The sequence below is a fragment of the Aureobasidium subglaciale genome, assembly GCF_000721755.1.
Source record: "Aureobasidium subglaciale EXF-2481 unplaced genomic scaffold scaffold_14, whole genome shotgun sequence".
Taxonomy (NCBI): domain Eukaryota; kingdom Fungi; phylum Ascomycota; class Dothideomycetes; order Dothideales; family Saccotheciaceae; genus Aureobasidium; species Aureobasidium subglaciale.
In genome coordinates, this window is record NW_013566981.1 from 581,259 (window position 1) to 606,723 (window position 25,465).

General features: G+C 50.0%; 12 protein-coding genes across 12 annotated transcripts; 6 read left to right on the forward strand and 6 right to left on the reverse strand.

Moving 5' to 3' along the window:
* Positions 1 to 411: 411 nt before the first annotated feature.
* Positions 412 to 2,509, reverse strand: AUEXF2481DRAFT_41383 (uncharacterized protein). The gene is made up of 3 exons (XM_013487138.1): positions 1,121 to 2,509; positions 644 to 1,065; positions 412 to 583 (listed from the first exon to the last, which is right to left on the reverse strand). Exons 1-3 carry the CDS (start codon positions 2,318 to 2,320, stop codon positions 571 to 573), a joined length of 1,635 nt encoding a protein of 544 aa, XP_013342592.1. The 5' UTR covers positions 2,321 to 2,509; the 3' UTR covers positions 412 to 570.
* AUEXF2481DRAFT_89982 (uncharacterized protein) lies at positions 2,478 to 4,340 on the forward strand (the record flags this gene model as incomplete). Its single annotated transcript, XM_013487214.1, has 6 exons — positions 2,478 to 2,552; positions 2,702 to 2,801; positions 2,855 to 2,893; positions 2,957 to 3,167; positions 3,219 to 3,333; positions 3,397 to 4,340. The coding sequence occupies 6 exons, from the start codon at positions 2,478 to 2,480 to the stop codon at positions 4,129 to 4,131; spliced, it is 1,275 nt and encodes a 424-aa protein (XP_013342668.1). The 3' UTR covers positions 4,132 to 4,340.
* A 192-nt stretch (positions 4,341 to 4,532) lies between these two features.
* AUEXF2481DRAFT_80980 (uncharacterized protein) lies at positions 4,533 to 5,536 on the forward strand (the record flags this gene model as incomplete). The annotated part of the gene is made up of 2 exons (XM_013487206.1): positions 4,533 to 4,678; positions 4,743 to 5,536. The coding sequence occupies 2 exons, from the start codon at positions 4,533 to 4,535 to the stop codon at positions 5,236 to 5,238; spliced, it is 642 nt and encodes a 213-aa protein (XP_013342660.1). The 3' UTR covers positions 5,239 to 5,536.
* Positions 5,537 to 5,981: 445 nt separating this feature from the next.
* Positions 5,982 to 8,068, reverse strand: AUEXF2481DRAFT_41387 (uncharacterized protein). Its single transcript, XM_013487139.1, has 3 exons — positions 7,923 to 8,068; positions 7,189 to 7,836; positions 5,982 to 7,126 (listed from the first exon to the last, which is right to left on the reverse strand). The coding sequence occupies exons 2-3, from the start codon at positions 7,664 to 7,666 to the stop codon at positions 6,084 to 6,086; spliced, it is 1,521 nt and encodes a 506-aa protein (XP_013342593.1). The 5' UTR covers positions 7,667 to 7,836; positions 7,923 to 8,068; the 3' UTR covers positions 5,982 to 6,083.
* An 834-nt stretch (positions 8,069 to 8,902) lies between these two features.
* Positions 8,903 to 9,452, reverse strand: AUEXF2481DRAFT_30745 (uncharacterized protein; the record flags this gene model as incomplete). The annotated part of the gene is made up of 2 exons (XM_013487090.1): positions 8,903 to 9,091; positions 9,234 to 9,452. 2 exons carry the CDS (start codon positions 9,450 to 9,452, stop codon positions 8,903 to 8,905), a joined length of 408 nt encoding a protein of 135 aa, XP_013342544.1.
* A 1,953-nt stretch (positions 9,453 to 11,405) lies between these two features.
* Positions 11,406 to 13,487, forward strand: AUEXF2481DRAFT_80982 (uncharacterized protein). The gene is made up of 2 exons (XM_013487207.1): positions 11,406 to 12,413; positions 12,467 to 13,487. The coding sequence occupies exons 1-2, from the start codon at positions 11,781 to 11,783 to the stop codon at positions 13,400 to 13,402; spliced, it is 1,569 nt and encodes a 522-aa protein (XP_013342661.1). The 5' UTR covers positions 11,406 to 11,780; the 3' UTR covers positions 13,403 to 13,487.
* Positions 13,488 to 13,712: 225 nt separating this feature from the next.
* Positions 13,713 to 15,375, reverse strand: AUEXF2481DRAFT_41390 (uncharacterized protein). The gene has a single exon (XM_013487140.1). The coding sequence runs from the start codon at positions 15,104 to 15,106 to the stop codon at positions 14,021 to 14,023; it is 1,086 nt and encodes a 361-aa protein (XP_013342594.1). The 5' UTR covers positions 15,107 to 15,375; the 3' UTR covers positions 13,713 to 14,020.
* Positions 15,376 to 15,932: 557 nt separating this feature from the next.
* AUEXF2481DRAFT_296868 (uncharacterized protein) lies at positions 15,933 to 17,939 on the reverse strand. Its single transcript, XM_013487275.1, has 2 exons — positions 17,818 to 17,939; positions 15,933 to 17,755 (listed from the first exon to the last, which is right to left on the reverse strand). Exon 2 carries the CDS (start codon positions 17,526 to 17,528, stop codon positions 16,155 to 16,157), a length of 1,374 nt encoding a protein of 457 aa, XP_013342729.1. The 5' UTR covers positions 17,529 to 17,755; positions 17,818 to 17,939; the 3' UTR covers positions 15,933 to 16,154.
* A 162-nt stretch (positions 17,940 to 18,101) lies between these two features.
* On the forward strand, positions 18,102 to 19,901 carry AUEXF2481DRAFT_41391 (uncharacterized protein). Its single transcript, XM_013487141.1, has one exon. It carries the CDS (start codon positions 18,290 to 18,292, stop codon positions 19,763 to 19,765), a length of 1,476 nt encoding a protein of 491 aa, XP_013342595.1. The 5' UTR covers positions 18,102 to 18,289; the 3' UTR covers positions 19,766 to 19,901.
* A 134-nt stretch (positions 19,902 to 20,035) lies between these two features.
* AUEXF2481DRAFT_80986 (uncharacterized protein) lies at positions 20,036 to 21,624 on the reverse strand. The gene has a single exon (XM_013487208.1). The coding sequence runs from the start codon at positions 21,245 to 21,247 to the stop codon at positions 20,330 to 20,332; it is 918 nt and encodes a 305-aa protein (XP_013342662.1). The 5' UTR covers positions 21,248 to 21,624; the 3' UTR covers positions 20,036 to 20,329.
* Positions 21,625 to 22,130: 506 nt separating this feature from the next.
* On the forward strand, positions 22,131 to 23,863 carry AUEXF2481DRAFT_66918 (uncharacterized protein; the record flags this gene model as incomplete). The annotated part of the gene is made up of 3 exons (XM_013487188.1): positions 22,131 to 22,155; positions 22,210 to 22,276; positions 22,327 to 23,863. 3 exons carry the CDS (start codon positions 22,131 to 22,133, stop codon positions 23,861 to 23,863), a joined length of 1,629 nt encoding a protein of 542 aa, XP_013342642.1.
* A 783-nt stretch (positions 23,864 to 24,646) lies between these two features.
* AUEXF2481DRAFT_80988 (uncharacterized protein) lies at positions 24,647 to 25,186 on the forward strand (the record flags this gene model as incomplete). The annotated part of the gene is made up of 1 exon (XM_013487209.1): positions 24,647 to 25,186. The coding sequence occupies one exon, from the start codon at positions 24,647 to 24,649 to the stop codon at positions 25,184 to 25,186; it is 540 nt and encodes a 179-aa protein (XP_013342663.1).
* Positions 25,187 to 25,465: the final 279 nt, after the last annotated feature.

Sequence of the window (25,465 nt, forward strand, 5' to 3'; positions counted from 1 at the left end):
CTTCGTGAAATCCCTAACAGAGTGGAGTGTGTGTACGAGGAATCAGATGCAATAGATGTGCGGCGCGGGAGACGTGAAGGGCGTTGTTGTAAGAAAGGGCGGTGTTCGGATTTGTGTCGTGGTATGCGACGTGATGAGGGGCAGAGAAGGTGTTGTTATCGCGCCTGACGAGCGTTGGCTGTTTGTCTACCTTGCAAGTGTCGCAGCTTTCCATCAATCAGACATTCTTACCTGATGCCATCTCTTCAGATCTCAAATACGTGAAAATGAACGTGCAGAGGTTTTCTCGGATTACGGTAGTGCACAAATCAAGGTGGGCTTGCTGAAAAACGTTCGGCAGGTGCGATCAGTCGCTGCTTCTTCACCACGGAATCATTCACGATAGCGCTTGAGTCTGAACAAGATTGGAGAGAGTGCACGGAAACAAGAAACGTAATTGTATCATAAAAGTCGCTCTGAAGAAGCCTCAAAGCAGTCGCAAATTAAAAAAAGGTCCAACATGCATTCCATGTAGTAAAGCGCCATGCCCGCTCGAATGAAGATGACAGAAAGAGCCTCCTCGCCCTATCTTTACACAAGAATCTAGAATCACTTGAACTCAGCCATGAACTCCTTGTGGAACTTGGTGATTCTGCCAACCCACTCGGTACCAGGAGCAAGGAAAGTGGTTCTGAAGTGAAGTGTTCCCTCCTTCTGACCGAAGCCGCTTCCAGCAACAACACAGACACCAGTGGCGTCCAGCAATCTCATACAGTAGTACTCGTCGGGCTTTCTGCCTTCTTGCTTGGCCTTCTCAATGGCCTTGGGAGGAAGAGTGATGGTGGGGAAGAGGTACATGGAGCCGGTGGGCGACTGGCATGAAACGCCCTCCATCTCGCGGAAGGCTTCGTACAATGCAGTGGCGCGCTTCTGAAGACCGTCGAAGATACCGCGCTCTTCCTTGTGGTAGATGTCGTATGACGGGTCGCCTTCAACAGGAGGCTCGACCATGAGGGAAACCAGACATTGGCCGATAACGGGAGGACAAAGCTGGATGCTGACATACTTGTAGATCTGCTCGGTGACCTGGTTCAAGAGGTTAGCATGGAAATCGATCAGCGGCTGAATAATGTGAACTCGCCTTCTCGTCAAAGCCGACAAGCTCAAAGTAACCACCACGGTGTCCACACTCGCCAATCATACCCTTGCTGATACTGTGCAAGCTAACGAGTTCGAGAGTGTCGAATCTGCCGTCCTTGTTCTCATCACTTTGCTGAAGCTCTCTAAGACATTGCTTGAAGCTGGTGAACTTTCCGACAAAGACATTGGTCTGGTACACCTCATCGGCTACGACGACCAGCTTCTCCTCGGCAGCGAACTTGATGACAGACTTGATGTCGTCGACAGTGAGGGAAGCACCAGTGGGGTTACCAGGATTGATAATAACAATGCTGCGAACGCTTGTACCTTCAGCCTTTGCCTTTGCGTATGATGCACGGATGGCATCAAGGTTTGTACCCCAAGCCTTCTCTTCCTCGAGTTCGTAGGGAACGCACTTTGCGTTCAGCAGGGCGAGAGTGGCGGTGTAGAGAGGATATTGCGGAATGGGAACGAGGACGCCGGAGTTTGCGTCAGCGCACATGACGTTCATCATGGTACTGACACCACCCGAAGCGCCGGCGGACAGGAAGATGCTCTCGGGATCGGCGGGGTAGCCATCTCTCTTCTCGATGAAGTTTGCGACGCTCTGACGGATACCAGGGGCACCCTTCGAGGCCGAGTATGCTCCCACGCTCTTGACATCGTCCAGCAGCTTCTTTGCGCGATCGATCGAGTCCTGCTTGTAACCAAGAGTCTTGGTGAGGACGTCGGGGTGTTCGAGGAGGAGAGGGTTCTCCATCAAGGACAAGACCTGGCGGAAGAAGGTGATGGGCTTCTGGTCGAGTTGCTGAGGGTTGCCGATGTTGGCCGAGATGATGGTGTCAAAGGGCAATGAGGAGTCGCCCTTTCTCAATTGCTCGCGGTACTTTTCGCTCTTGACGGCGAGCTCACCGCGGACGGCGTACTCGGCCTCGACGACATTCTGGTTGATGTTCTCGATGGTCAGACGTCTCTGACGAGGAGTGGTCGAGAAGGTGCGAGTTGACTGGCCCTGGAGCCAAGCTGGGATGGGCAACGAAGACATGAGACCCTGGGAACCCATGCTTGTGGTTCGTGATGCTGTTGAGAGTGGGGAGTATGGGGTCTGGGATAGGGCAGCATATGTAGATAGGCGATGCGGCACACTGTGAACCCCTCCAAACCTTGTGGTTCTACCCACGGCAATCTTGTATGACGACATGGCGGAACCGTCACAAGACAAAGCTGGTGAAGAGCGATTGAGCAGGGAAGGAGCGTGGGAATCTGCTGCCTCACTGAATCTGGCCTCAATCAGTGAGGGAAGAGGGACACCACGATCAGCCTAAAAAAACAACCGAAGATAAGAGATCCACCTCCACATGAGTCAACGACTCTACGCGACTCCTCCGAGGGGCCAATCTGTTTCGGTAAACAGCGCCCTGCGACGGCCCGCTGTATGGACATGCTTCGATCTGTGCGGGGCACCCGAGCCGTCTGCCGGCCCCCTATCTTATCGTTCCCGACACTTCAATCCGTCTTCTCTCCCCTCGACTACCTAGTCGAACAGAATAGATTTATGTGTGCCTTTCTTGGTATTGTGTAGCAGCAAATCTGCCAGGCTTTGGTCGCTGCTGATAACTTGGCCGAGTCGACCTTCGCAATCACTCGTGGTGCTGTGCTTCTCGCATCCTTCACATCGACCAGTATGTCCGTATCTTGAGAAGGATTCAGACGAGCTCTGAGAACTGCTCGATAGATCCTCGCGTCCATCAAATTTACATTGCATGGACGAATCGTATGTATCGCGTAATTGGTGTGAGGAATGCTTGTGACTAGTTGTCACTCAATGGATCAATAGCATCTCTCGGTCAGCATGCAATTGCCACGGTCGAACTCACTTCACATACTTCAGCTCGACCAAAATTATGTTCATCAACAACGCCATGTCCGGATCCGGCGCTGGGCAGTCTCAACTTCATTGTTTCGACCACCGGACTCGACGAATTCTGGCTTACAATGCTGTTCTTTGTGCACCTGCATTCAATTTATCAAGCGGCCCTGGCAGAGAGGTTTGTTCCTCCCAACCTCCGCACTAGTAGCTCGGCTGTATCAATTGGCAGAATGTCTGACAACTTTCGAGGATGGCTGGATTGGACCTCCGGCAACACTTCCAGCCCCCCAGTGGACCAGGGCCAGCAGGACGAAGCAGTGAGGATCTTTGAAGCCATCAACGAGGTGATGGTCGGCAGAGAAGTACCACTTGAGCTTCGTCTTGAAATATTTGGCCATGTCCTATAGAATGAGCCTGCTTGGGACATTACCACCCACTCCTCGCTCCCAGCTTGGGTGACGACTGACGATCTCAGAAGAGTTTGGTTCAGCAATACCGATTACTTTCTGCCTTTTTATGGATCGCTATACCCAGATTATAGAGACGTCATACTGGATACAAGCACTATTGAGTTTCTTGAATTACTTCGCCGTATGGTCAAGCCACGTCCTATCACGGTTGATGTGCTCGTTCATGAGGAAGGCATCTTCAATCGGATCTCCCTACACAGGTTGCTCCTCGTCAGCTATCATCTAGGAGGACGCAGCGACCTGCTCAACATCAGGGTCATCGCCAGCACAGGCTCTGGTAGACTCGATACGAATGCGAAAATCGCAGACCCACTCAAAGTGCGTCTACTACAGGACTGCGCAACTATGCAGAAGTTCAGGGATGGAACCATGAGTCTGGAACAAGTGTTCGATGAGTACGAAGTACCCCTCACCCGAAGCGATATTCAGGCACTCTCGCCTGAGAATGCTGTGGCTAGGCTCTTGACTGGACAGACTATATCGGCTGGCATATACAGCGATTTCGGACTGTCGAACCAGTCGACGGCTCAACTCAAGCAGTACTGTACAGAGTTGAAGGCAGAAGCAAATTCCCGGGCAGAGGAAGAAGATGATGAGGAGGAAGACTCGGACGAAGCTTCAGATGAAGACAAAGAGTTCTCCGGTTTGAACGGAAAGACAACTAGACAGTAAAGATATCTAGAGCGGAGAGCTACTGGTCGAATATAGAAATGTTTTGGACGAGCTGCCTGTCGAAAGCAATCTCTTCGAATAGCACCATGAGCGACATACAAACATGTTAACTTGAGATGTGTTCCTGATCTGCTGATCAATCTTACTTTGCGACTGGCCTAACACCAGAGTAGATGTTTGCACATATTCTGCCAACACGCTTGTAATTGTAACATTCAAAACATGTTGAACGCGAAAGCGGATCAGACACAGCGGTATAGACGCGTCGAGGAAGGAAGCTTGGCAAGTGACGCAACAGAAGCTTCCCGAATTCGGCCATGTGAAGTCGGACGATTTTCTTGGGGTTTGATGTTCGCTCTAATCGCTGTCATCACTTTAATACACAAACAAACCACCTAATCATGGCCAAGGGAGAGAATACCAAAAAGGCCGCCGGCAACGCCAAAAAGGCAGAAGTCGCTGCACAGAAGCAGGCAGTTGAGAACCAAAAGAAGGCCAAGGTCGAGGAGCAGGAATGGTCAAAGGGCGCAAAGGACAGCTCTAAGGCGTGAGTCTGCGCCTTGATACACATGACTCTCGAGTGCAACATGCTGAACTCCTTCCCTTCACAGTGCTGCCGCCGCCGACAAGAAAGCCGAAGCCGAACGCAAAAAGGCCGAAAAGGCTGCCCTCCTGGCCGAAGAAGACGCAGCTCTCCCCTCTAAGAAGACCGGAAATGCAAAAACCGCCCAGAAGAAATCGCGTGGTCTCGATCTCTCCGGCCTGGACGGCCCGTCCTCTTTGTCCTCGCTCTCCGCAACCGGTATCGACAATGCCTTGGACGCCTTGTCCTTGACCACTGGCTCTTCCGACAAGATTGATCGTCACCCCGAACGTCGCTTCAAGGCCGCTTACACCCAATACGAAGAACGTCGCTTGGAGGAGATGAAGGAAGAGAAGGGTCTGCGTCGCCAGCAAAAGATTGAGCAGATTCGCAAGGAGTTTGAGAAGCATCCTGATAACCCCTTCAACCAGGCCAATGCTACCTACAACAGTACGAGAGAGGACTTGCAGAACATTCGCGAGGGCGAGCTGAACAAGATCGAGAAGAGACTTGGTGGTCCTTAGATGGTTTGAAGGGAGGGAGACACGAACGAGGAAGCGAGGCTGGCTATCTTTTCTTTGCGGCAGAGAACTTGCCTTTTTAACGATACCCTATGCATAACTTAGATACATGAGAAAGATACAAAGGTGCTGAGATATGCGCCTGTTGCATAATCACACGACATTCAAGATTTGGGACTGAAGACTTGTTGCTAGCGGAAGAGTGGCACTGCGCTCAAGCAAATGCTAATCCTTTTAGCATGGTGTATTTGTTTCGATGGAAAGCAGTTGCATCAGTGAAGCTCGCGACGTTGCATTGCACCAGGCGAAACTCCATCTGGTCCCAGGCACTTCGAAGCCAGACGGTAACATGTGACTTTGTAGATAGAATATATTTCAAACTGATGGAAATCACTTCAACAATATCCGATATGGTCTAGTGGCTAGGATTTCTCGCTCTCAAACAGTTCGAAAGAACGATCAGGTCCGAGGAGGCCGGGGTTCAATTCCCCGTGTCGGAAATCTTCTTTTGCACCTTTTGCGTCCTTGTCCAGAGCAAACTCAGAAGACATGCTATCCGATCCTTTTCTCGTCGATTATTTTGGTCTGTCGGATCCAACATGGCGACGAGGAGTGGCTCAGGACGCAAACGGTTTCGGACGATTGTTTAAAATAACAAGGAGTCTCCTTTCGAAGCACATTAATGGACAAGCGAATGGAACGTGAATTGAAAACAAATTGAAATAATAAATCTAAAGACATTACTAGAGGAGAGAACTCAAACATCTACATAGCCTGTATAATATCTTCTCCAACCACATCTCTTCCCCAGAAGCGGTTCCTTAGCCAGCCACCATCACTACAAGCGTTTAGCGAGTGGTGGTGGTGATAGTCTTGACGACAGTAGATCTGCTAGTAGCACCAGTGACAGTGGCAGTCGAGACAGTGACAGTTGCAGTCTTGGGCACGCTAGTAACCAACATCGAACAAGCGCTGGAAAGGATGCTTCCAGGGTACTTTGTCAACGGAGTAGGTGTAGGGATGGAAGAAGCCACAGCACGCTTCGACAACGATGAAGAAGCCTTTGATACCGATGAAGAAACAGTCGATGAAGACGATGAAGCCTTGATCTTCAAAGTCGAAGTCGAAGTAACAGTCGAGACGGGAACTCTCGTCGACGTGGCAGTGGCATAGGCGTTCAAATCATTGTAGCCCAAGAAAGTGCTGCAATAGTTCTGGAGGGAAGAAACGCCGATTTCCTCCTTTGCTTGAGCAATAGCAGCAGCAGCATTGGGTGTAGTGCCAGGATTTGTGCTGTTGAAGAAGGTGTAGGAGGAACCGATCGTGTACCTGTCATTTCCATTCCAAGCACCGGTGTTGGTGGCGTACTTGTTGCTCCACGCACTGCTGTACATGGCGCAGTATTGACCCAAAGCCGTCTTGCCATTCAAAGACATGATGTAAGTGTTGAAGAATTGGCATGTTTGGACGGGAGAGCCATCGGTGGGTGGGTGAGCAAGATTGTAAACGTTTTGCGCATTGCAAGCTTCAGCGCAGAGAGTTGCGTTAAAAGGACCAGAAGTAAAAAGCTTGGAGCCCATGTAGGTGTTGTAGCCTAGAGTATCAAAGGGTGCGTTAATGGCTGCTTTGTCGAGGAATGTGGCGTCAGAGTAGCCGGAAGGTGCGGCAATGTTTTGGCTAACATATCCGTTGGAGCCGGCGACGACGACTTGGAATTGCTCCCACTTGCGTCCAGTGTTGACGGTGTTTGCAGTAGTGACCGCGCCTCCCCAAAGCACGCATCGGATCTGGGTCAGCGAAGCAGGGTTGGGGCATTGAGTTTTGTCGGGAGTCTTGCTGGGGTTTCTCTCAAAGTAGATGTTGAATCCCATGCATCCTGCGGCCTTGCTGCCTGTTGAATTTGTTTAGCGAAGAGCTCATCAAAGTCCTTTTCTGGTGGCTTTCTCTACTTACACTTTAGAGCACATTGTGTTGTGTTGTAGGATTTCAGGTTTGTGAAGGTAATGTAACCGTAGGCGCTGCTACTAGCATTCAAGTTGCTGAAGGTCTGTTGGTATCCTACGGGAATAGCGGCAGACTTGGCAGTGTTACCGTAGACGGGATTGTTCAGAAACGAAGCAGCGTCGTCGTTGGGTTGATTGGTGACCGGTCCATATCCGACAGGCTCGGCTGCGCAAGCTGCACGCTTGACAACACTCGGGGTGGAGGCAGCGGCATCAGTGATAGCAACAGAGATGGAAGAAGCAGCAGTTGCCGAGGCGAGAATAGCCTTGGTATCGTAGGTAGAGGTCTGATCCGGGACTCCGGTAACCTGAATGATAGTCGGTGTGGGGATGTTGACAAACAAATCGAGATCAATTTCTTGGGGAGCTGGTGCCGGCAGGGCAGCAACAATTGCTGCGAGAGCGGGGATAAGGAGAGTCGAACGCATATTAGGTGATTGAGACACTGGGGGTAACCTTTCAATATTTCAAAGACCTCTGCTATGTTTCTGATTTATTGATGGGGATTTGCTCGGCTTTTGTATCCGTCCTCTCGACCATCTCGTCACCCTCGAGTACTTGAAGGAGCATCCTCGCTACCGGTCATGCCGTGTGGTTCCTGAGTGCATGTGTATGATGAGCCGTGGTTACTAGCCCGTGGTGTTCGAATGGTGTGAACTTGGCTCTGTGCCACGATGCTCGTACCTTGGATACGACGTATGAGGCTGGAGAAGGAACCTTAGCTCCTTTGCGCAATGGAGTTGGCAGTCACGAGGCGTTCACCATTCCAGTAGAGTCTGAAGCCTATGAGCTACGGTAAAAGTTTGGCGCGAAAGACAGTTCAAAAAAGTCTCATGTTGGTCGAAGAATTGCAGTGATCCTGACTGCCGTATGTTCGTACTTCGAGTGCCTACTTTTCGCGTGGCTTAGGAGCTGAAGTTCAACTGTTTCGCGTCCTCCGACCACAGCTGCTGTATAACGAACGTTGGCTGTAGGAGGCTGAATCCCACCGTCTGCAAAACGATTGTCTCTGATCAGGTGTGATCAAGTTTTCGAGAAGTCTCACCTTTGACATGTAGTCATGAAAAGCGTGCGAAGCACGGAAGTTTTTGGACGTCTTGGCGAATTGATTTCTAGAAGTTTGACGACGTTTTGGGACTGTTGCCAAACCGTTGTGGGCAAACCTCAAGCCACACTTCCACGTTTGGCGCGGGTGAGCCTAATCGCTTCGAACCTGAGTTTGATCTATGGCGAATACATGTCAGTGCTCCATGGGGATGTAGATAGGGTTGGTAAGCACAACTTTTTGGTGAGACATATAGATGCAGGAGTAAGGAGAGGTTATGGGAACTCAAGTGCCACCAGCTCTGCGAGCGCTGAACTGACACGCGAATAATTGTCTGCTGAAGATGCTGTGCTCGTTACCATCTTTCATTGAGACACTCTCGACCAAAGAACTCGTGGAAGGAGTCGCAGAGTCTTCCATGTTGACCACACCGCGTACCCTCCAAGAGATCAAAGCTTTGAGGACGGCTGTTATCTCTGGTGGCTTTGAGACTTGACCTCGATAGTGTATGAGAAAGCTACGACCTTGCTCTGCGTCCGATTCTGTGCCTCCACCGGGTCTTGGCCTCACACCCATTTCTTTTGTTGCCATCTTCGGCACAATCGATTGAGCTTTCACCTCACAGAAGGATCGAAAAATCATCGCGGGTTCCGCCGACAATGACACCGGTGGTCGGAGCACAGCAATACCATTTATCACCAATAATGTCGTATCCATCAAGCCCGAGATTTTCCAAAGCTAAACCAGTGCTGGCGAAAAAGCGCTCTGTGTCGATGTTGATAAGAGGATTCGATGGAAGTGTCCATACCTGCGTCAAGTGGTGCATTGCTGCCGTCATTTAAAGCTACTACAATGATTCAGATTCATGCTGTAGCAACAAACTCAGTCACAAAGCCTGAAGCAAAATAGACCATACCGTCTACATAATCTGTGACGAATAGGTAACAGACCTCTGACATCCGGTCTGAATCGTCATTCAGCAGGCCGAGCATACCTTTGAGATAATCGCGGTATGCTACAATCGAGTTGACATATGCTCCAATTAATTGACCGACAATGCATACCAGTATTTCGTTTTTCGGGAAGCCACGGAAGACGTCGAGTATGATTGCGGTAGCCGGATTGAGATGTGCTCCAGAGCTTCGACCAGCAATATAGCAGCCAGCCATGATGCCAGATCCTCATGACCGGTCCTTTGAGGCATCAGAGCCGCTCGCGACGATTTTTGCTACCTGAGCATGCAAACACATCATCATCACGACGAAAATCTGTCAATATTAGAACGCAAGATAACGTGAGACAGTCGGTGAGATTTACGGCGAGAATCTCCGCCAAAGGTTGGTGTAGTCTGATCCTGATCACTATTCATGATGAGTGACGAGGACCAGCCTCTTCCTAGGTTCTGTCTATCGATACGTGGTCTTCATCGACGGCATCGTGTGAAGCTTCTGCGTGCTCGTCATCCAGCTCTTCTCCTTGTTCGTCATTACTTCCATTGCGTTGTCGACGACGACACTCAGTCTGGTCTTGTGAGACAGCTGGTGACTTCAGACTTTCGAGTTCTCTTTGTTCATATGCTTCTCGCAGAGATGAGAACTACGTAGGAGCTCCATTTGCCAGGTCGGAGGTTCCTGGCCCGTCCCAGATAGAATCAAAGCCTCTTGCCATACTTCTGAGTATTTTTGCGATCTGTGTCCGTGGTCACGGCTTGTTCAAAATTATTTGTACCTGGCTTTGATTCATCGCTTTGATCCATATGTGACTCGATTGTTTGTCCACTGCACGAGATTCCATAGCAGTCGTGCGTCCCCAAGCTGTTCATCTAGTCAAAGGTTCCAGGTTCACCATATGGTTTTGGTTCGAGGCTTCAAAGCTGTGCGAACGCCATCCCAACCAGTCTTGGAGGATAGACGACAGAGGAATAGAGGCGCCTGCCATTGTGATTTCCAACATTCTCGAATACGTGCTGAGCCTGAGGTCTTAGTGCCCAGTGCCTGTACCTTCCGTATCGTGGACTAGATTATGTTGAAGCACGACCCTGAAGCCGATTGTGAAGTTGATAGCCGGCGGGTGCCGATGATTCCTCTCAAATGTCTGGCTCAATTCGTTGATAGATATTTCAGCATGCTTCTCTCGCAAGTGCCGTCCTTGGGTCACCTATAATCGCATTACAGCATACATGGGGATCGCGTGGATGTCGTATAGTGTATCGCGTCGCTGAGCACGACTCGCATCTCGACGACAATTGATTTCGGTGTGAGCCAGAGGGACGCATGTGATTACAGAATTGTTGAACCGATGACTGTCGGAAGGGCATTGTGCGATGTTGAGCTGGACACGAAGTTCACGCGAGGATCGTCTTCGAGCCATCAGGTCTTGGCAATTTCGTTCGCCAAATGGTGCACCCTGGGCTCTTTCCATTGTTCCCATGCTGGTTTCCAGTAGGTGTAGTTTACTTGTAGGATTCCTGTGGGCCAATCGTTCCTTTCCATGTGAGGACACAGGCAGGGTGATGAAATACCGTAGATAAGCCGCACTACAAGATTCTCCTCTGGATAGTACCCACAATACTATGACGCCGTCATGATAATACGCGATACAATGTTTCCACCAGCCATCTATGTGTACGCGTAAGACCGCGTACGAGTTGTTCAGAAGCTGACCACGTTCTCTCGTCTTCCGTTGCTGTTGGTAGCAAACAGCTCTGATTATGTGTTGAGAGCGAGGCAGTTTACGCTAATCCTATCGGAGGAAGAGACAACACGAAGTGCAAGATCAGGGTCTTGGAGAGACGGTGGTGGCGTCCGCAGAGCGCCGCTTCCCTCATAGCGATAAATGGACACCATGCATCGTCATCTCCAGAACACACTGCTACACATGTTCTCACTGAAGATTATCCAATACTCGGAGATCCAGCTTGATTCCAGTGATACCTCCCTCGGGCGAGGTTCGAGCACAACTGCGCCAAATGCATGTCCTGTTAAGCCGATACCCGAGGAGCGCACACGTTCTGGGTGCTTCAGTATCCGAGGGTATCATTACCAAGATGTCGCCGAGCTTGCCGAACATCCACAAAAGCTCTGGAGGCAGGATAAGCATTCCTCCAAGCAACGCTTCGATTGGCCAGTCGTAGGGTTCGCGGCAACTTGTACAAGAAGATCATCTTCAACTGCAGATCGCAGGATCTCGTCCATCGTTGATAAAAGTGGTCGCGTGCCCTTGAGCCAAACTTCCTTCCTTGCATCGCCTCCTGCCTTTATTGCTCGAGCAGAATCTCAATCCTATTTTTACTTACTACCTGCCTTTCTCAGACACCTGATTACACACTGCGATATAACATCTCCGCTCAGTGCTCTGTGTATAGCCATATATTGGCAGATACTTGACCTCCCTCGCGACTAAAGTCAACCATTTCCCAAAGCGACATCCCGAATACCCATCGCGACCCTTGAACTCGACAGCAATAATCGAACAAATCGCTAGAACAACTCACAGCCATGGAACGACCACTCAGCATCGAGAAGCACTCCGGCGATGTCTCTCCAGAAGCAGCACCAATCCAAGAGCACCCTACAACATCCACGGCGGGAAACATTCCATCAGTATACGACGAAAGCGAAAAGACAAAATGGGAACGACTCTGGCCTGTCATCGCTTGTGGTGCCGGTCTTTTCAGTGACGGCTACCTGAACGGTGTCATTGGTTTCGTCTCCACCATGCTTGGGAAAATTTATCCTACTAGCTATGCTACGTCGCCTGCTCAGCGTAACGTCTCATCTATCACATTCGCAGGAACCGTTGTGGGTATGCTCGTTTTCGGATACACTTCTGATCACTACTCCCGCAAGTGGAGTCTGTTTGCTAGCACAGTCATCTTGATCCTCTTCGCTGCACTTAGCGCAGGTAGCTATGGAGCAGGTGGCAGTAGCTCAGGTCTATTTGCTGCACTGACAGCATGGAGATTCCTCTTGGGTATCGGTATTGGTGGTGAGTATCCGGCAGGCAGTGTTGGCTGTGCTGAGAGCACCGGTGAACTCAAGAGTGGAACTCGCAATCGCTGGTTTATACTATTCACCAACGTCCAGATTGATATCGGCTTCGTCGTTTCTGCTCTAGTCCCCATGATTGTGGTATGTGTCTTGCCTAGCATCTCTACCACTTGTGTGCTGAACTTGTTTAACAGGTCCTCATTACTGGCGAGAACCACCTTCGTGCCGCCTGGCGCATTTGTCTGGGACTCGGTGTTATTCCACCTCTTTCCCTCCTATACCTTCGTCTGAAGCTCAAGGAGCCCGAAGCCTACCGCCGCGAGACCATGGCCAAAGCAAAGACACCCTGGCTTCTGGTTATCAAGTTCTACTGGTGGCGCCTAACCATCGTCTCCCTAATCTGGTTCATCTACGACTTTTCCGGCTATTCATTCTCTCTGTTCAGCAGTACGATCGTAGACAACTTGCTCGGCGAGGACTCGCCACTCTGGAAGACTTTCGGATGGACTACCCTCATCTATCTATTTTACCTGCCAGGCTGTATCGGCGGATCATTTGTCAGTGACTGGCTAGGCCCGAAGTTGACCCTCGGTATCGGCGTCCTTGCTCAGGGAATCGTTGGCTTCATCATGGCTGGTTGCTACAGCAAGCTCGCCGAGCCCGCGAACGTGGGCGGCTTCGTTGTCGTCTACGGTGTCTTCCTCGCTCTAGGTGAATTCGGCCCCGGTGACAACATTGGTCTCATCGCCTCAAAGTCCTGTGCTACAGCCGTCAGAGGTCAATACTACGGTATCGCTGCCGCAATTGGAAAGATTGGCGCCTTCGTCGGCGATCAAGTATTGGCTATCCTGTACAACCGCTATATTGATTCGGACCCTATCAAAGCTGGCCAATACCCTTTCTTTGTATCTTCAGCCCTCTGCATCCTGAGTGCAGGTATTGCATTCTTCCTGCTGCCGCACATTGGACAAGATACCATTGACGAGGAAGACCAAAAGTTCAGGGCGTACTTGGCAGAGAATGGATACGACATCAGTCAGATGGGTGTGCAAGAGAGTGCTGAACACATCGTCGGTCAAGGTGAGATGGATGGAAGTGATAAAATCACCGAGAAGGCGTCCAAGGCTTGATGCTGAGTGTCGAGTTAAGAGTTTTGTACATTGTAATTCAGATTGACATATCTCAAACTATGAAGTGTTTAACATCCAAACTCAGAATCATCGAACGTGTAATGGTGACGAATGCAACGATGAGATATGTTATCCTCCCACAAGCGAGGTAGAAGCAAGAACAGGTAACAGAATACGATGCAAACAGACATAGGCTAAGAAATGACTACGTAGCAAATGAACAAGCACCAAGAAGATATCACTGGACTCCCCTCTTTCCAAACTCTACGACCTCCAACTCTTCTCACGCCGGAGGAGGAGGAGGAGGAGGAGGAGGAGGAGGAGGAGGAGGAGGAGGAGGCGGCGGCGGCGGCGGCGGCTGTGGCTCTACGAAGAAATTGCCAATTCTATTTTGATCAAATTTCCCTGCGTAAGCGAGCTCACATCCATCAGGAAGTTCCACATCCAAAGAACAATACCTGTTTGCCAAGACCGAATCCTGGAAATGCCTCAAGAAGACCAATTTCCCTTCCCTGACACGTCTATCGATACGTTGATTTCTCTGCTCGAGATCGTATGGGTTCAAGAAGGGTGTTGTTGCTTCTCTAGCCGCGATCCAGGGCTCGGTTGCCCATTCCTTCATACCACTGTTGTGGAGAGGTGCGTGATGGTTGATATAATCCAAGAGATCTTGCGGCGAGTATCGATCATTGGGGTCTTCGGCTTGACATGCATCGATGATGTAATTGAGTTCGTGGCTATAGCGGAAATTTGGATAGGATTCGCCGCAAGAGTTCCATCAGGATCTTTTTTGCCTAGTCGCATCAGGGTTTCGACAAGACGGCCGATTTGCCAGATGTTGGTGTATGAGTGCACGGGACCTTCTATGTATCTGTCGTAGTCGTCGCCAAAGTCTTCTTCGGTGAGTTGAAACATTTCGGGGGCTTCGTAGCCTGCGGTGGTTGATTCGCTGGCTGACTTGTCTTCGTTGTCTGGATCATCGAGATAGGTTATTATCGCTGAACCGAAGTCGGCGACCATGGGTTTTGGATACACTGGATAGTGTGGTCCTCTGATGGAGTCTAAGAGGATGTTTTCAGGCTTCAAGTCTAGCATGACTATGGCTTCGTCTTGTTGGACACGCGCATTAGGTCGATTGCGTGCAACGGTTTCCATCTGGATTAATGCGTTGGCGAGACATTCCATTATCCACCATATAAAGGCTTCAGCGACTGGTATGTCTATGAACCTGTTAACGCCATTGACGTCTGCCCGGAAGTCGTTATAGACCAATACGTCGTGAAGATCGCCTGCTTGCATGTAATCCATGTATATTCTCCAGTGAGTGCCACGAGCATCATCCGTCTCATCAAACCTCTTGTAACCACGCAGCGGTACCGTATATGCGGTATTGACGCCAGATGGGTCAGTCAAGAGTCCTTGGATATACGCCTCTTTGTAGAATCTCTCGCTCGGTAGCGCTGCTCCTGGAAAATCGCTTACATCAAGACCCTTATTCACAAGGTCCTGGTATATGCCCTGGTATTCTGGTGGCTCCTTGGTGGAGGCAGTGTCCCATGTATCTTTGATCACCATGCGGTCGATGATCCTCTCGTTTTGATCGACCTTGATCCAGTAGCCACAAGTACCGTTGGCTCCTTCACCAGCGAAATAGCCACCCATCCATCTGACATTATTGCTGTTGTCTACTCCAGGGGCTGCCATGATTGTTGAGAATTAAGGATGAGCAAAAACTCATTGATCAGTCTAATACCCATCTCAGAGAATAACCTGCTTACCAGGTTGTATTTCAGAACTCAGTCCAGAGATCCACCGGATGGGGAGGTGTTCGACATGTAGACAAAGGTTGATAGAACAAAGAATGGTCCAGATCCGGATTGATTCTTTCAGTTAGCACATTCATCTTGATGGCCTGAAAGCCAAAGATGGGTAAGGGATATGAACAAAGAAGACGAGCCGATGCAGTAGTAATCACCGTGTCCGTACTGTTGGATGCATCTGCGATTTGCTGCGCGTGTACTCGACACCAAAGATGAAAGCAGCACCACCGTAGCTCATGAGACAGAGCGAGAAACTTGATGATCATGAGCATCACATGTTTCCAGTGAGCCTAGAGAAGAGAATACTCATAGTCCCCACTCCTCGTAGTGAGCCAAGCGATAGCAACAATCCAAAAAACCAGCATCACTTTCCCCTGCTTTCCACCCTCCAAGCTGACTGCCAAGACAAACCCACGTATCATATTACATCCCAATCCAACACTTTCCCATCGAACGGGCTCTCTCTCTGGCGCAATTTGGGAAAATAGTCGCTGCTCGTGATCTCCTTACTAACCCAGCGCCAGCTCTCCTGTTCGATTCCCTTCCTGAGGTCCCAGTAATCCTCGCCCCGACAAAAATTATGAAGAAAGGAATGTGAGTACTTTCTCTTCCCCTCTTGGCACTTCGGCAGCTAGGAGGGGTTTCTGTTTTGCCAAAAGTGTGGTGTTCTGTCTCTCTTTTTATTTTCCCTTTGACGCGCTTGTGATTTGTCGATATATGTTTTTGATTGTGCTTGTTTTGAGCTATGCAGTGCCAGCATTCTCCGCCACTAGCATCGAGCACCACCAGAACAGATCGACTCGTGTGGTCTTGGCCAAAGCGTGCCACGACACCATCACAGCAGTACTTGCGTGGAAACTGATAGACCTGAGTATATATTGGGAGGTGAGAGAACTTGGACGACCTTGATTTAGATAATGTGCTTTGATGAATCACCAATCAGCGTCATCACCTGCCACTGGTTCCTTCCCTTCCATCCCGAGTCTAGCTGGGTCGGCTCCACCTTGATATGCAAGAAGGCAATCATCTGGAGGATCCATCTCCAAATTAGCATATTCTTTAGCCAATGCTTGATCTTCGAAGTTCTTGAGGAACGATAGTTTGCCCGACCGTATACGCTTGCGAATCCTTTCATCTCTCCCGATCACTTCGACAAATGTGGGAGCTCCTTTGATAAGTTTCTGCGCTGCAATCCAGTTCGCGGAGCCCCATGTGTCCATGCCCTTGTTAAGAGCAGGTGCATGCTGTTCAATGTAGAGCAGAAGCTCGGCAGGGGTAGGTTGGGCCTTTGGATCAAAGAGTTGGCAACGCCAAACGATCTCGATCAGCTCGTTGCTGTATCTGAAATTTGGAAACTCGTCAAACTCAGGAGGGTACTTTTTGATGTTTGAGTCCCCGTAGGTCCCCTCATTCGCCGTGGACGCCTTAACCATCATGAACTCTATGACTCTACCAGCTTGCCATACATTGGTCCAAGAATGTAGAGGCTCGTTTATGGCTCGATCCACGCCCTCGATAACGTCCATTTCAGGAGCCCAGTATCCGTCGGTAGCATGTAATTTTATTCCCCCTTTTTTACTTCTCGGATCTGCCTTGTGTAAGATATGCGCCGATCCAAAGTCGGAAACGAGAGGTTTCGGATAGAGAGGATATTCGGAGCCTCTTTTAGCATCCAGTAACATGTTGGGTAGCTTCATGTCTATCATTACGACGACTTCGCCCTCCGCAGAACGTGGACCTAGCTTTGTCTGTACACGCTGGTCCAGGTCCACCAAAGCTTTGGCGAGACAATATAAGGTCCACCAGATGAAGGGCTCGGGGAAGGGTATTGATTCACCATCGGCGTCATTATGCTTTCGCATGAAATTCTCAAGGTCACCGGCGTGCAACAGATCCATGTACACGCGCCAATGAGTGCCTCGGCCAGTGTCACTATGTCCTCTCTTATAGCCTCTTAGAGGAACGGTATAAGTGGAAGCTCCAGAGGGATCAGTGAACAAAGCCTGCAAGTATGCTTCCCTGAAGAATCTTTGTTCTGGTAAAGATGGACCGGATGACCCAGGGGCGACAGCTCCAAAGTCCATACCTTTGGCAACGAGATCGTCGTATATAGCCCGGTACTCTGACGGTTCCATGGTTGACTCGCGACTATATAGGTCTTTGATGACCATACGGTCGATGATCTTTCGGTTCTCGCCCACTTTGGTCCAGTAATGTAAGGTACCGTCACCTCCTTTGCCTAGGTAGTGGCCACCAAGCCAGGTGCCCTGTGGTAATCCACTCGAATCAGTTTTTCCAAACGCCATGATGGTTGGTGGATGGCCAAATATGTAGAGTGAAAATTAGAAATATGCACACTAGGCGGGACACAACGAGACGGTCTATTGTGGTGCTGATATTCTTTGTTGACCTTGTTCGACCGGAAGTAGAAATGGCCGAGCTGTCATCCAAGGGGGTCGAGAAAGCGGAACAAAGCAAGGTAAGGATCTGGACCGGTTCATGTCGTGTACAGATTTGCATCATGTCACTAGGTCTGATATGCTCCAGTATAGCCGTCAGAGATGGTGGTTGCAGTCATGTCATGAATATTAGTACAGACGTGAAAGAAGATGTGAGATCTGGAGTCAAAAGCGGTAACTGCTGCGTTGATCATGCGAGTAAGTAAGGTTGATGGTCAGAATATTCGAGTGGTAAGCATTTCAATTCGAGCGTGCCCATGACGGTCGAGAATCTAAACATGTTGTGGCTGTCGAGCGGACAGGCGCGTAGGGGTCGATCTGATGATTGAAGTCCGGTTGAGTGGACGTCGCATGTGATCAAGTGATCAGAAGAGATTCAAGGTCGAGTTTCAAGTCTGCTAACATGGATGAAGTTAGGTACGTGATGATAGCACAGCTTGCGCGATGGCTCTACTAGAATAATAAAAGATCAAGGACGGGCAGCGACCCAAGTCTTGGCAGCTCAAGGTCGCTCTCTCCGTCGTCATCTTCGACAAGCATACCTATCTTGCTCGACTTTTGATCATCAACATCTCTCTCGCACACACACACACACACACATACTCAACATGCCGCCACCACCACCGCCAAAGAAACCGACCGAGCCTCAGGGAAAGAACGAACGCAACGAATACATTCCCTCATTCATTTCCAAAAAGCCCTTTTACATTGACGACGCAACCGCCTCGCAAGAAGATTACCTCGAACATCAACGTCTCCAAGGCCAAAAGGATGAATCTCTCGCAACCCAGAAATGGTATACTCGTGGTCAACGCGCTGGCGCAGCCACTGCGACAAAATACCGTAAAGGCGCCTGTGAGAATTGTGGCGCCATGGGACATCAAAAGAAGGATTGTCTGTACCGACAGAGGAAGATTGGCGCAAAGTTCACAGGCAGTGATATCAAAGCAGACGAGAATGGACAGGATATCAATATGGGATGGGAAGCCAAGAGGGATCGCTGGAGTGGTTATGATGCCCGCGCGTATCAAGAAGTCGTCGACGAATACAACGACCTCCAAGCCATCAAGGACGCCAAACGCAAAGCTTCCGCCCTCCCAGAAGAAGACGAAGACGACGAAACCACTGCAAAGATAGCAGACGGAGACAAATACGAGGAAGAAACAGACATGGGTCGCAAACAACCAAATTCATCCCGCAACCTCCGTCTCCGCGAAGACACAGCAGGCTACCTCAAGAACCTCGACCTCGAATCCGCAAAATACGATCCGAAAACCCGCACTCTAATCGACGATGCAGAAGGGGAATTCGAACGTGCTTCTGGAGACGCTGCGGAATTCGCGCGAGCACAGCGCTACGCCTGGGAAACGGCAGAAAGTAATGGAAGCAACAATGTGCACCTGCAAGCAAACCCCACAGCGGGCGAACACTACCGCAAAAAAGAAGCAGAGGAATCAGCAGCGAAAAAGGAAGCACACAGAAAAGCCCTACTGGACAAATACGGCGGTCAAGAACATCTCGCCCTGAACCCTCTAAAACACACGGCAATAATCGAAAACGAAAAATTCATCGAATACGACGAAAGAGGCAGAATAAAAGGCGCTCCCAAACAAAAGGAAAAAAGCATGTATACCGAAGACGTCACATTTGGGAACCACACTGCAGTCTTTGGGTCTTGGTGGAAGAACTTTGAATGGGGTTACGCATGCTGTCATTCCACCATGAAAAACAGTTATTGTGTAGGAGAAGCTGGCAAAACCGCTTCTTCAAATGCTTCGAAACTCTCCACTGGTGCTTTACTCGAGGATCCCTCGACACTAGAGTCCAAAGCAACAGAAGTGCCAAAATCAATAGCGTGGAAAGAGGAAGAGAAGAACGAAACACACGTTCCAAACGCCCCCGATCGACCGGAAAAGATGAAATCAGACCAAATCATCAACAGCAGTCTAGAAGACAAGAAGAGAAAATTGGATGAAATGAGAGATGGAGTCACAGAGCAGGAAATGGATGATTATCGAAAAAGGAGAAATGCGGGTAATGATCCAATGGCTGCTTTGTTGGGTAAAGATGAATTACTCGAGTAAAAAGGATAAGAGAGCTCAAGTCAATATGTTCAAAAGCCTATATTTACAGGGGAAATTTCATCAAATAATGAAATGCTGCTCTTTTGCGTAAAGAAAAAGTGCTAGAGCTTACAACTATGAGAATGAGACATGGCGCATTTTCAGATTACAAGCAGTTTTCGAGTCGTGTGACATGTTTCCGAATTAAGATCGACCCTTGTGGACATCATTGAACGCGTGAGAGTTGCGTCAGCGAACACATTGAGATATTCAAACAAGGTGAAACAGATTATCGTAACTGTTGGCTTGTGGCCAGAACTTGATTGATGTATAAAGCAAAGTAAGCAAATAAAATAAACAGCATATCAAAGGCTAAGATACAATGTGAAGAATGGTGAGCAGATTGTCAACTCGTGTTGCAAAGAGCAATTTGTTTAGTGCGTGAATTGCAGCACTCCGAGCCCCCCTAAAGCCAGTCCAAGCATACCAGCCCTAGGCAATTCCAGTAGCATCATCCCTTTCGTTCCATTTCCCGCGAGGTCCCTGATCTCTTGACGCCAAATAAGATAGCAATGCTCAAAGTGTCTAGTCAACGTCCATAGCGGCAGCAGCCTGAGGAACGACTGAAGGAATGGCAAAAGTCGGACTAGGCGAGCCCTTGTCAGACGAGTCGTCGGCAACAGGCTCGTCGCTGGCAAACATAGACTCGGTTGCTGACGCAATGATTGTCTGCGGAGACATGAGTTTCGAGACCAGCTCATTGGGATCTCTAGTTACAAGAACAGCTTGTTTGAGGTCATTGCTCCAGAGCAAAAAGACCTTCTGGCCAGAAGCCTTGTTCGTTGCGACACCAAGGTAGCCGGGGATGGACGAGTTCTCAAACCAAAGCTCAACATCGGCGAGACCAGGGTAATGTCTACGAACCCATCGGGTGTAGGCCTTTGCAGATATTTGTAGAGCTTCGCTAGCGTCAAGACGCATCCACGAGATACCGAGGAGGCGAGTAACTTCGTCAATCAGAGGCTCGACCGATGCAGTGCGACGGTGAGCAGATGTTTCTGCGATTGAAGGAATGTCGTTGGATTCAGGACCCGAGGGAGCAAGACGTTGGGACTTGCGACTGGGCATGGCAGGTCTGGATGCTTGGGTGGTTACAGGGGCGACTTGAGGTGCTTCGACCCACGTGTTCTCAACCCAGGTACCAGTAGATGATTGGCCGTATTGGTTGTTTAGAGTCATTCCAGGGCCGTAGACGGGCTCTCCACGGTTGATCGGAGGTGAGGGTAGAGGGGCGACCAGAGTGACTTCTTCGTCGTCGTCATCGTCGCGTGAGCGTTTACGACCAGCAGCAGAGGGGAGTGGTTGTGTTGGTGGAGCAGTCTGCTTGAAGAATGGAGAGTTGCCCATAGTGGTAGGTGGTTGGTGAATTTGCGAATGAGGAAAATATTGCGACGACGGAGCCGGAAGGACGACGGTGGGCGACGAGGCGTAAAAGGAAGACATTTTAGGGGAGTAGAAGTAAAGACTGTTTGCTAGATCAGAATGCTAGAAAGTTTGAGCAGTTAATGCACAAATAAGTTCTGCGAGGTTTGATGTAGTAGTGGTGGTCGACGATGGATTGGTCGTGGTGAAGCTTGTCGCGTCGCGAAGCTGGGAAGACGCGATGGCGATGATAAGATATCGAAAGTCGAAGATTGATTAAATGACGTCGAGTCAATGAGGTAGAGTGGTCGAGGTTGGTATGAAGTGAGACGAAGCGGGGACGAAGTAGAGGAGCGTCGGAGGGAGTAAAGAGGAGAAGTGGGAAACAGTAGAAGTGAGGACGGGACGTCTTCTTGAAGAAGAGCGAGAAAGAGCGCAAGAGATGGTTTCCGAGAGACTTGGACCCTGGATCAGCTTTCTCGCTTTCTCTAGCCGGGTAGCAACGACTTCAGCAGAGGTGGAAGCTAGACATGCGCCAAGTAACTGTTCGATTGGATAAGACAGAGACCCACACTTCCGCATCGGGTATAGACAGGTACGAGGTGAGAAGTCGGAGTGGTCGGCCTTGCGCTGATCTTCGCCTTGTTCATCGGAGCGGTCATAAGTCGTTGTGCTTTGTCGGGATAGATGGCACAAGCTTGGTGCATGGTTATGACGATGCATAACCTGTCAGCGGTTGCACAAGACACCTCCGTGAGCTTGGCGTTTATTTCCAGCGGAACTTCTCCAAAAGTTGAGGCGCGCGCATTTGCTGGTCAAGGGCCCAAACAGACGGATTATTTGCTTTGACCTTCCGACATAACACACTTTGTCGACTCTGCATCAAGTCAGAGCTTCTACTCGCCAGTCTATACCAACCACCCAGTCCTCAGCTTGGACACAGTCCAGCAACCAGACAATCAAGATGCAGGCCCCCGTTGTGGTCATGAGTGAGCTCCTGCTTAACCTTAGTATCTGCTACAAATGCTAATGCTACAGCCCAGACACCAACAGTGGTGAGCGCCAATTCGGTCGCAAAGCCCAACTGTCCAACATCACCGCCGCAAAGACGTACGCTACTCGAAACACCTCCCTCACTGCGCCCATCTGACACTTCACAGCGTCGCAGACATCATCCGATCATGTCTGGGTCCCAAGGCCATGTTGAAGATGCTGCTCGACCCCATGGGCGGTATTGTCCTCACCAACGACGGTCACGCCATCCTTAGAGAAATCGAAGTCGCCCACCCCGCCGCAAAGAGCATGATCGAGCTGGCCAGAACACAGGACGAGGAAGTCGGTGACGGTACCACTTCAGTCATCATCCTCGCCGGTGAGATCCTCGCCCTCTCCCTCCCTCAACTCGAGCGCAACATCCACCCCGTCGTCATCATCCAAGCGTTCAAGCGCGCCCTGAGCGATGCCCTCAAGGTCATCCAAGACGTCTCGATCCCTGTCGACACCACCAACGACGAACAAATGTACAAGCTCATCTCCTCGTCTATCGGCACAAAATTCGTCTCAAGATGGTCCGACATGATGTGCAACCTGGCCCTGACCGCCGTGCGCACCGTCTCATACAGCGGTGGTGGTGGTAAGCAGGAAATCGACATCAAGCGTTACGCCCGTGTCGAGAAAGTCCCCGGAGGCGAGATTGAGGACAGCAGAGTCTTGAACGGTGTCATGCTGAACAAGGACATCACCCACCCCAAGATGAGAAGACGCATCGAGAATCCCCGCATTGTGCTGCTCGACTGCACGCTCGAGTACAAGAAGGGAGAGTCGCAAACAAACATCGAGATCACAAAGGAGGAGGACTGGAACCGCATCCTGCAAATCGAGGAGGAGCAAGTCAAGCAAATGTGCGACGCCATCATTGCTGTCAAGCCCGACCTTGTCATTACCGAGAAGGGTGTTTCAGACCTCGCCCAGCACTTCTTGATGAAGCACAACATTACCGCTCTTCGCCGTGTCCGCAAGACCGACAACAACCGTATCGCTCGTGCCACCGGCGCAACCATTGTCAACACCGTCCAGGATCTTACCGAGGCAGATGTCGGTACCCAGTGCGGTCTCTTCGAGATTGAGAAGATTGGCGACGAATACTTCACCTTCCTCACAAAGTGCCAAAACCCAAAGGCCTGCACAATCCTCCTCCGCGGCCCTTCAAAAGACATTCTCAACGAGATTGAGCGTAACCTTCAAGACGCCATGGGCTGTGCTCGCAACGTCGTCTTCCACCCTTACCTCTCTCCCGGCGGTGGTGCCACCGAGATGGCCGTCGCCGTACGTTTGTCACAGCTCGCAAAGAGTGTCGAGGGTGTAGCCCAATGGCCTTACCGCGCCATTGCCGAAGCCATGGAAGTCATCCCCCGCACTCTTATCCAAAATTCCGGTAACTCACCCATCCGTGTCCTTACTCAGCTCCGCGCAAAGCATGCAGAGTCAAACGACAACAGCAGCTGGGGTATTGATGGTGATGCTGGAAAGATCTGCGACATGCACCAGCTCGGTGTTTGGGAGCCTCAAGCCGTCAAGCTTCAGAGTATCAAGACTGCTGTTGAGTCGGCTTGCTTGTTGCTCAGAGTTGATGATATCTGCGGTGCCAAGAAGGCTGCGACATCAGGCGGTCAGATGGGTGGTGGTGGTGATGATTAGATGTGTTGATCTTGAAAGAAAGATATCATTGTGGTAGCGTAAAAGAATATTCAGACAGCATGGACCACAAAACGTTACATACGCATAGATGTACAATCAGCCCGACTGAAACACGGTATTGCCGTCTGCGTATAGATTGAGACCCAGGTGCGGAGATCAGGCATCGTCTGTACCTGTTCTTGTACTAATACCCTGAATACGACAGCTTTCCATATCAAGCTATTGTACAGATAGGTATCTTGACATGACAGCCAGACGCAGATCAAGCTCCTTCAAACTGTGAGGAAATATGTCCAGGCAGGTCAGGTGACATGTATAGAAGAAGACAAGTCCGAACCTCGGAAGCTCGAAGCATTTGCGACATAGCATTCTACTGACACAACTCTTCAAGCACCGAATTAAGTTTCGATACCGGACTTTACAATTCTTTCTCATCCATCTGTGCTTTATCACCGCGCGAAAGGTGGAAGTGATTATCATTAGGGGAAAAATTCCTAGTCGAGCTTTCTCTATCCCGGTCAAGAGCTTCGGATATCACACACACAAGAACAACGACTGCAGACTCACCACTATCAACATCACTTTTGACATTCGGACCCTTTCAAATTCACCGAAGCTCCAATCTTGAATACAAAATACCACCAACACTCCTCAACAGGGTAAACTCCTTCCACAACTCGGAACTACCATACAAAAAAAACTCAAAAGGCTTTTACTCCCCACCCCCCAAAATCCACACCATAAAATACCATCAAACCGCCGCCGCCAAAAAGAAAAAAAACCATGTCTTCAAACACGGGAATATCACCCCACGCAACATCATTCACCCACTCGTACGCCACAGCAACCGCCCTCGCCGCCTCGGGCTCCCCCACCGATCTCTCCGCCAGTGCAAAAGCAATGAGCACACACTACCTCCCCTCCCTCACATCCTTCACCCTAGGCACCACGACCACAATCGCCTCTTGCACAGAAGCAACCACCGGCACCCTCTCCCACCTCCAAAAACTCGTTCTCGCTGGCGTAGGCACAGATATCCGCATGATACGCCTCGCCGTGAAAGAAATCTCAGAGTGCGCGGCTGCCGTGTTTGTGACTTGGGAACTCGTGGTTGATGGGTTGAGTCAGGTGGAGGCGGAGAAATTGGGCAAGAAGGCGAGGGGTTGGAGGTGGAGGAATTGTTATGGGTATAGGAGGATGACTAGGAAAGGGGAGGATGGGGAAGAGGAGGAGGTGGTGGTCAAGGAGGGGTTTGAGTATATCGTTTCTGATGACGAGGTTGGCGAGTTGATCAAAAGGGTACCCAAGTATTTTGAACTGTAGAGGTTTGGGTTTTCTGTTGATGAATTTCTTTCCTTACTTTCAATAGTCATGAACTATGGAAAATGGTCTAAAGATGGTCTTGAGAATTTGCAGGTGATTGTATCGCTCCATGGAGCCTGAGGAGTAAGTATGGCGCCCAAGAGACATGGTTGAAAGTACAGAATTACTGTGAAAGTTGTTTATAGCATGTCTTGAAAACTCAATTGCTGCAGTTATTGTCCATTTGCATATTCAGTATCCTATCAATCTTGATCCTAGTAGTAAAAATAATTCACAGAG

Bases quoted from the DNA above. Each gene is read 5' to 3' on its own strand.
- AUEXF2481DRAFT_41383 (XM_013487138.1), bottom strand. From the start codon at position 2,320: ATGTCGTCATACAAGATTGCCGTGGGTAGAACCACAAGGTTTGGAGGG. The intron at 1,066-1,120 runs GCGAGTTCACAT...CTCTTGAACCAG, and splicing joins TTGTCGGCTTTGACGAGAAG to GTCACCGAGCAGATCTACAA.
- AUEXF2481DRAFT_41387 (XM_013487139.1), bottom strand. From the start codon at position 7,666: ATGCGTTCGACTCTCCTTATCCCCGCTCTCGCAGCAATTGTTGCTGCC. The intron at 7,127-7,188 runs GTAAGTAGAGAA...CAAATTCAACAG, and splicing joins AACACAATGTGCTCTAAAGT to GCAGCAAGGCCGCAGGATGC.
- AUEXF2481DRAFT_80982 (XM_013487207.1), top strand. From the start codon at position 11,781: ATGGAACGACCACTCAGCATCGAGAAGCACTCCGGCGATGTCTCTCCA. The intron at 12,414-12,466 runs GTATGTGTCTTG...CTTGTTTAACAG, and splicing joins CTCTAGTCCCCATGATTGTG to GTCCTCATTACTGGCGAGAA.
- AUEXF2481DRAFT_41390 (XM_013487140.1), bottom strand. From the start codon at position 15,106: ATGGCAGCCCCTGGAGTAGACAACAGCAATAATGTCAGATGGATGGGT.
- AUEXF2481DRAFT_296868 (XM_013487275.1), bottom strand. From the start codon at position 17,528: ATGGCGTTTGGAAAAACTGATTCGAGTGGATTACCACAGGGCACCTGG.
- AUEXF2481DRAFT_41391 (XM_013487141.1), top strand. From the start codon at position 18,290: ATGCCGCCACCACCACCGCCAAAGAAACCGACCGAGCCTCAGGGAAAG.
- AUEXF2481DRAFT_80986 (XM_013487208.1), bottom strand. From the start codon at position 21,247: ATGTCTTCCTTTTACGCCTCGTCGCCCACCGTCGTCCTTCCGGCTCCG.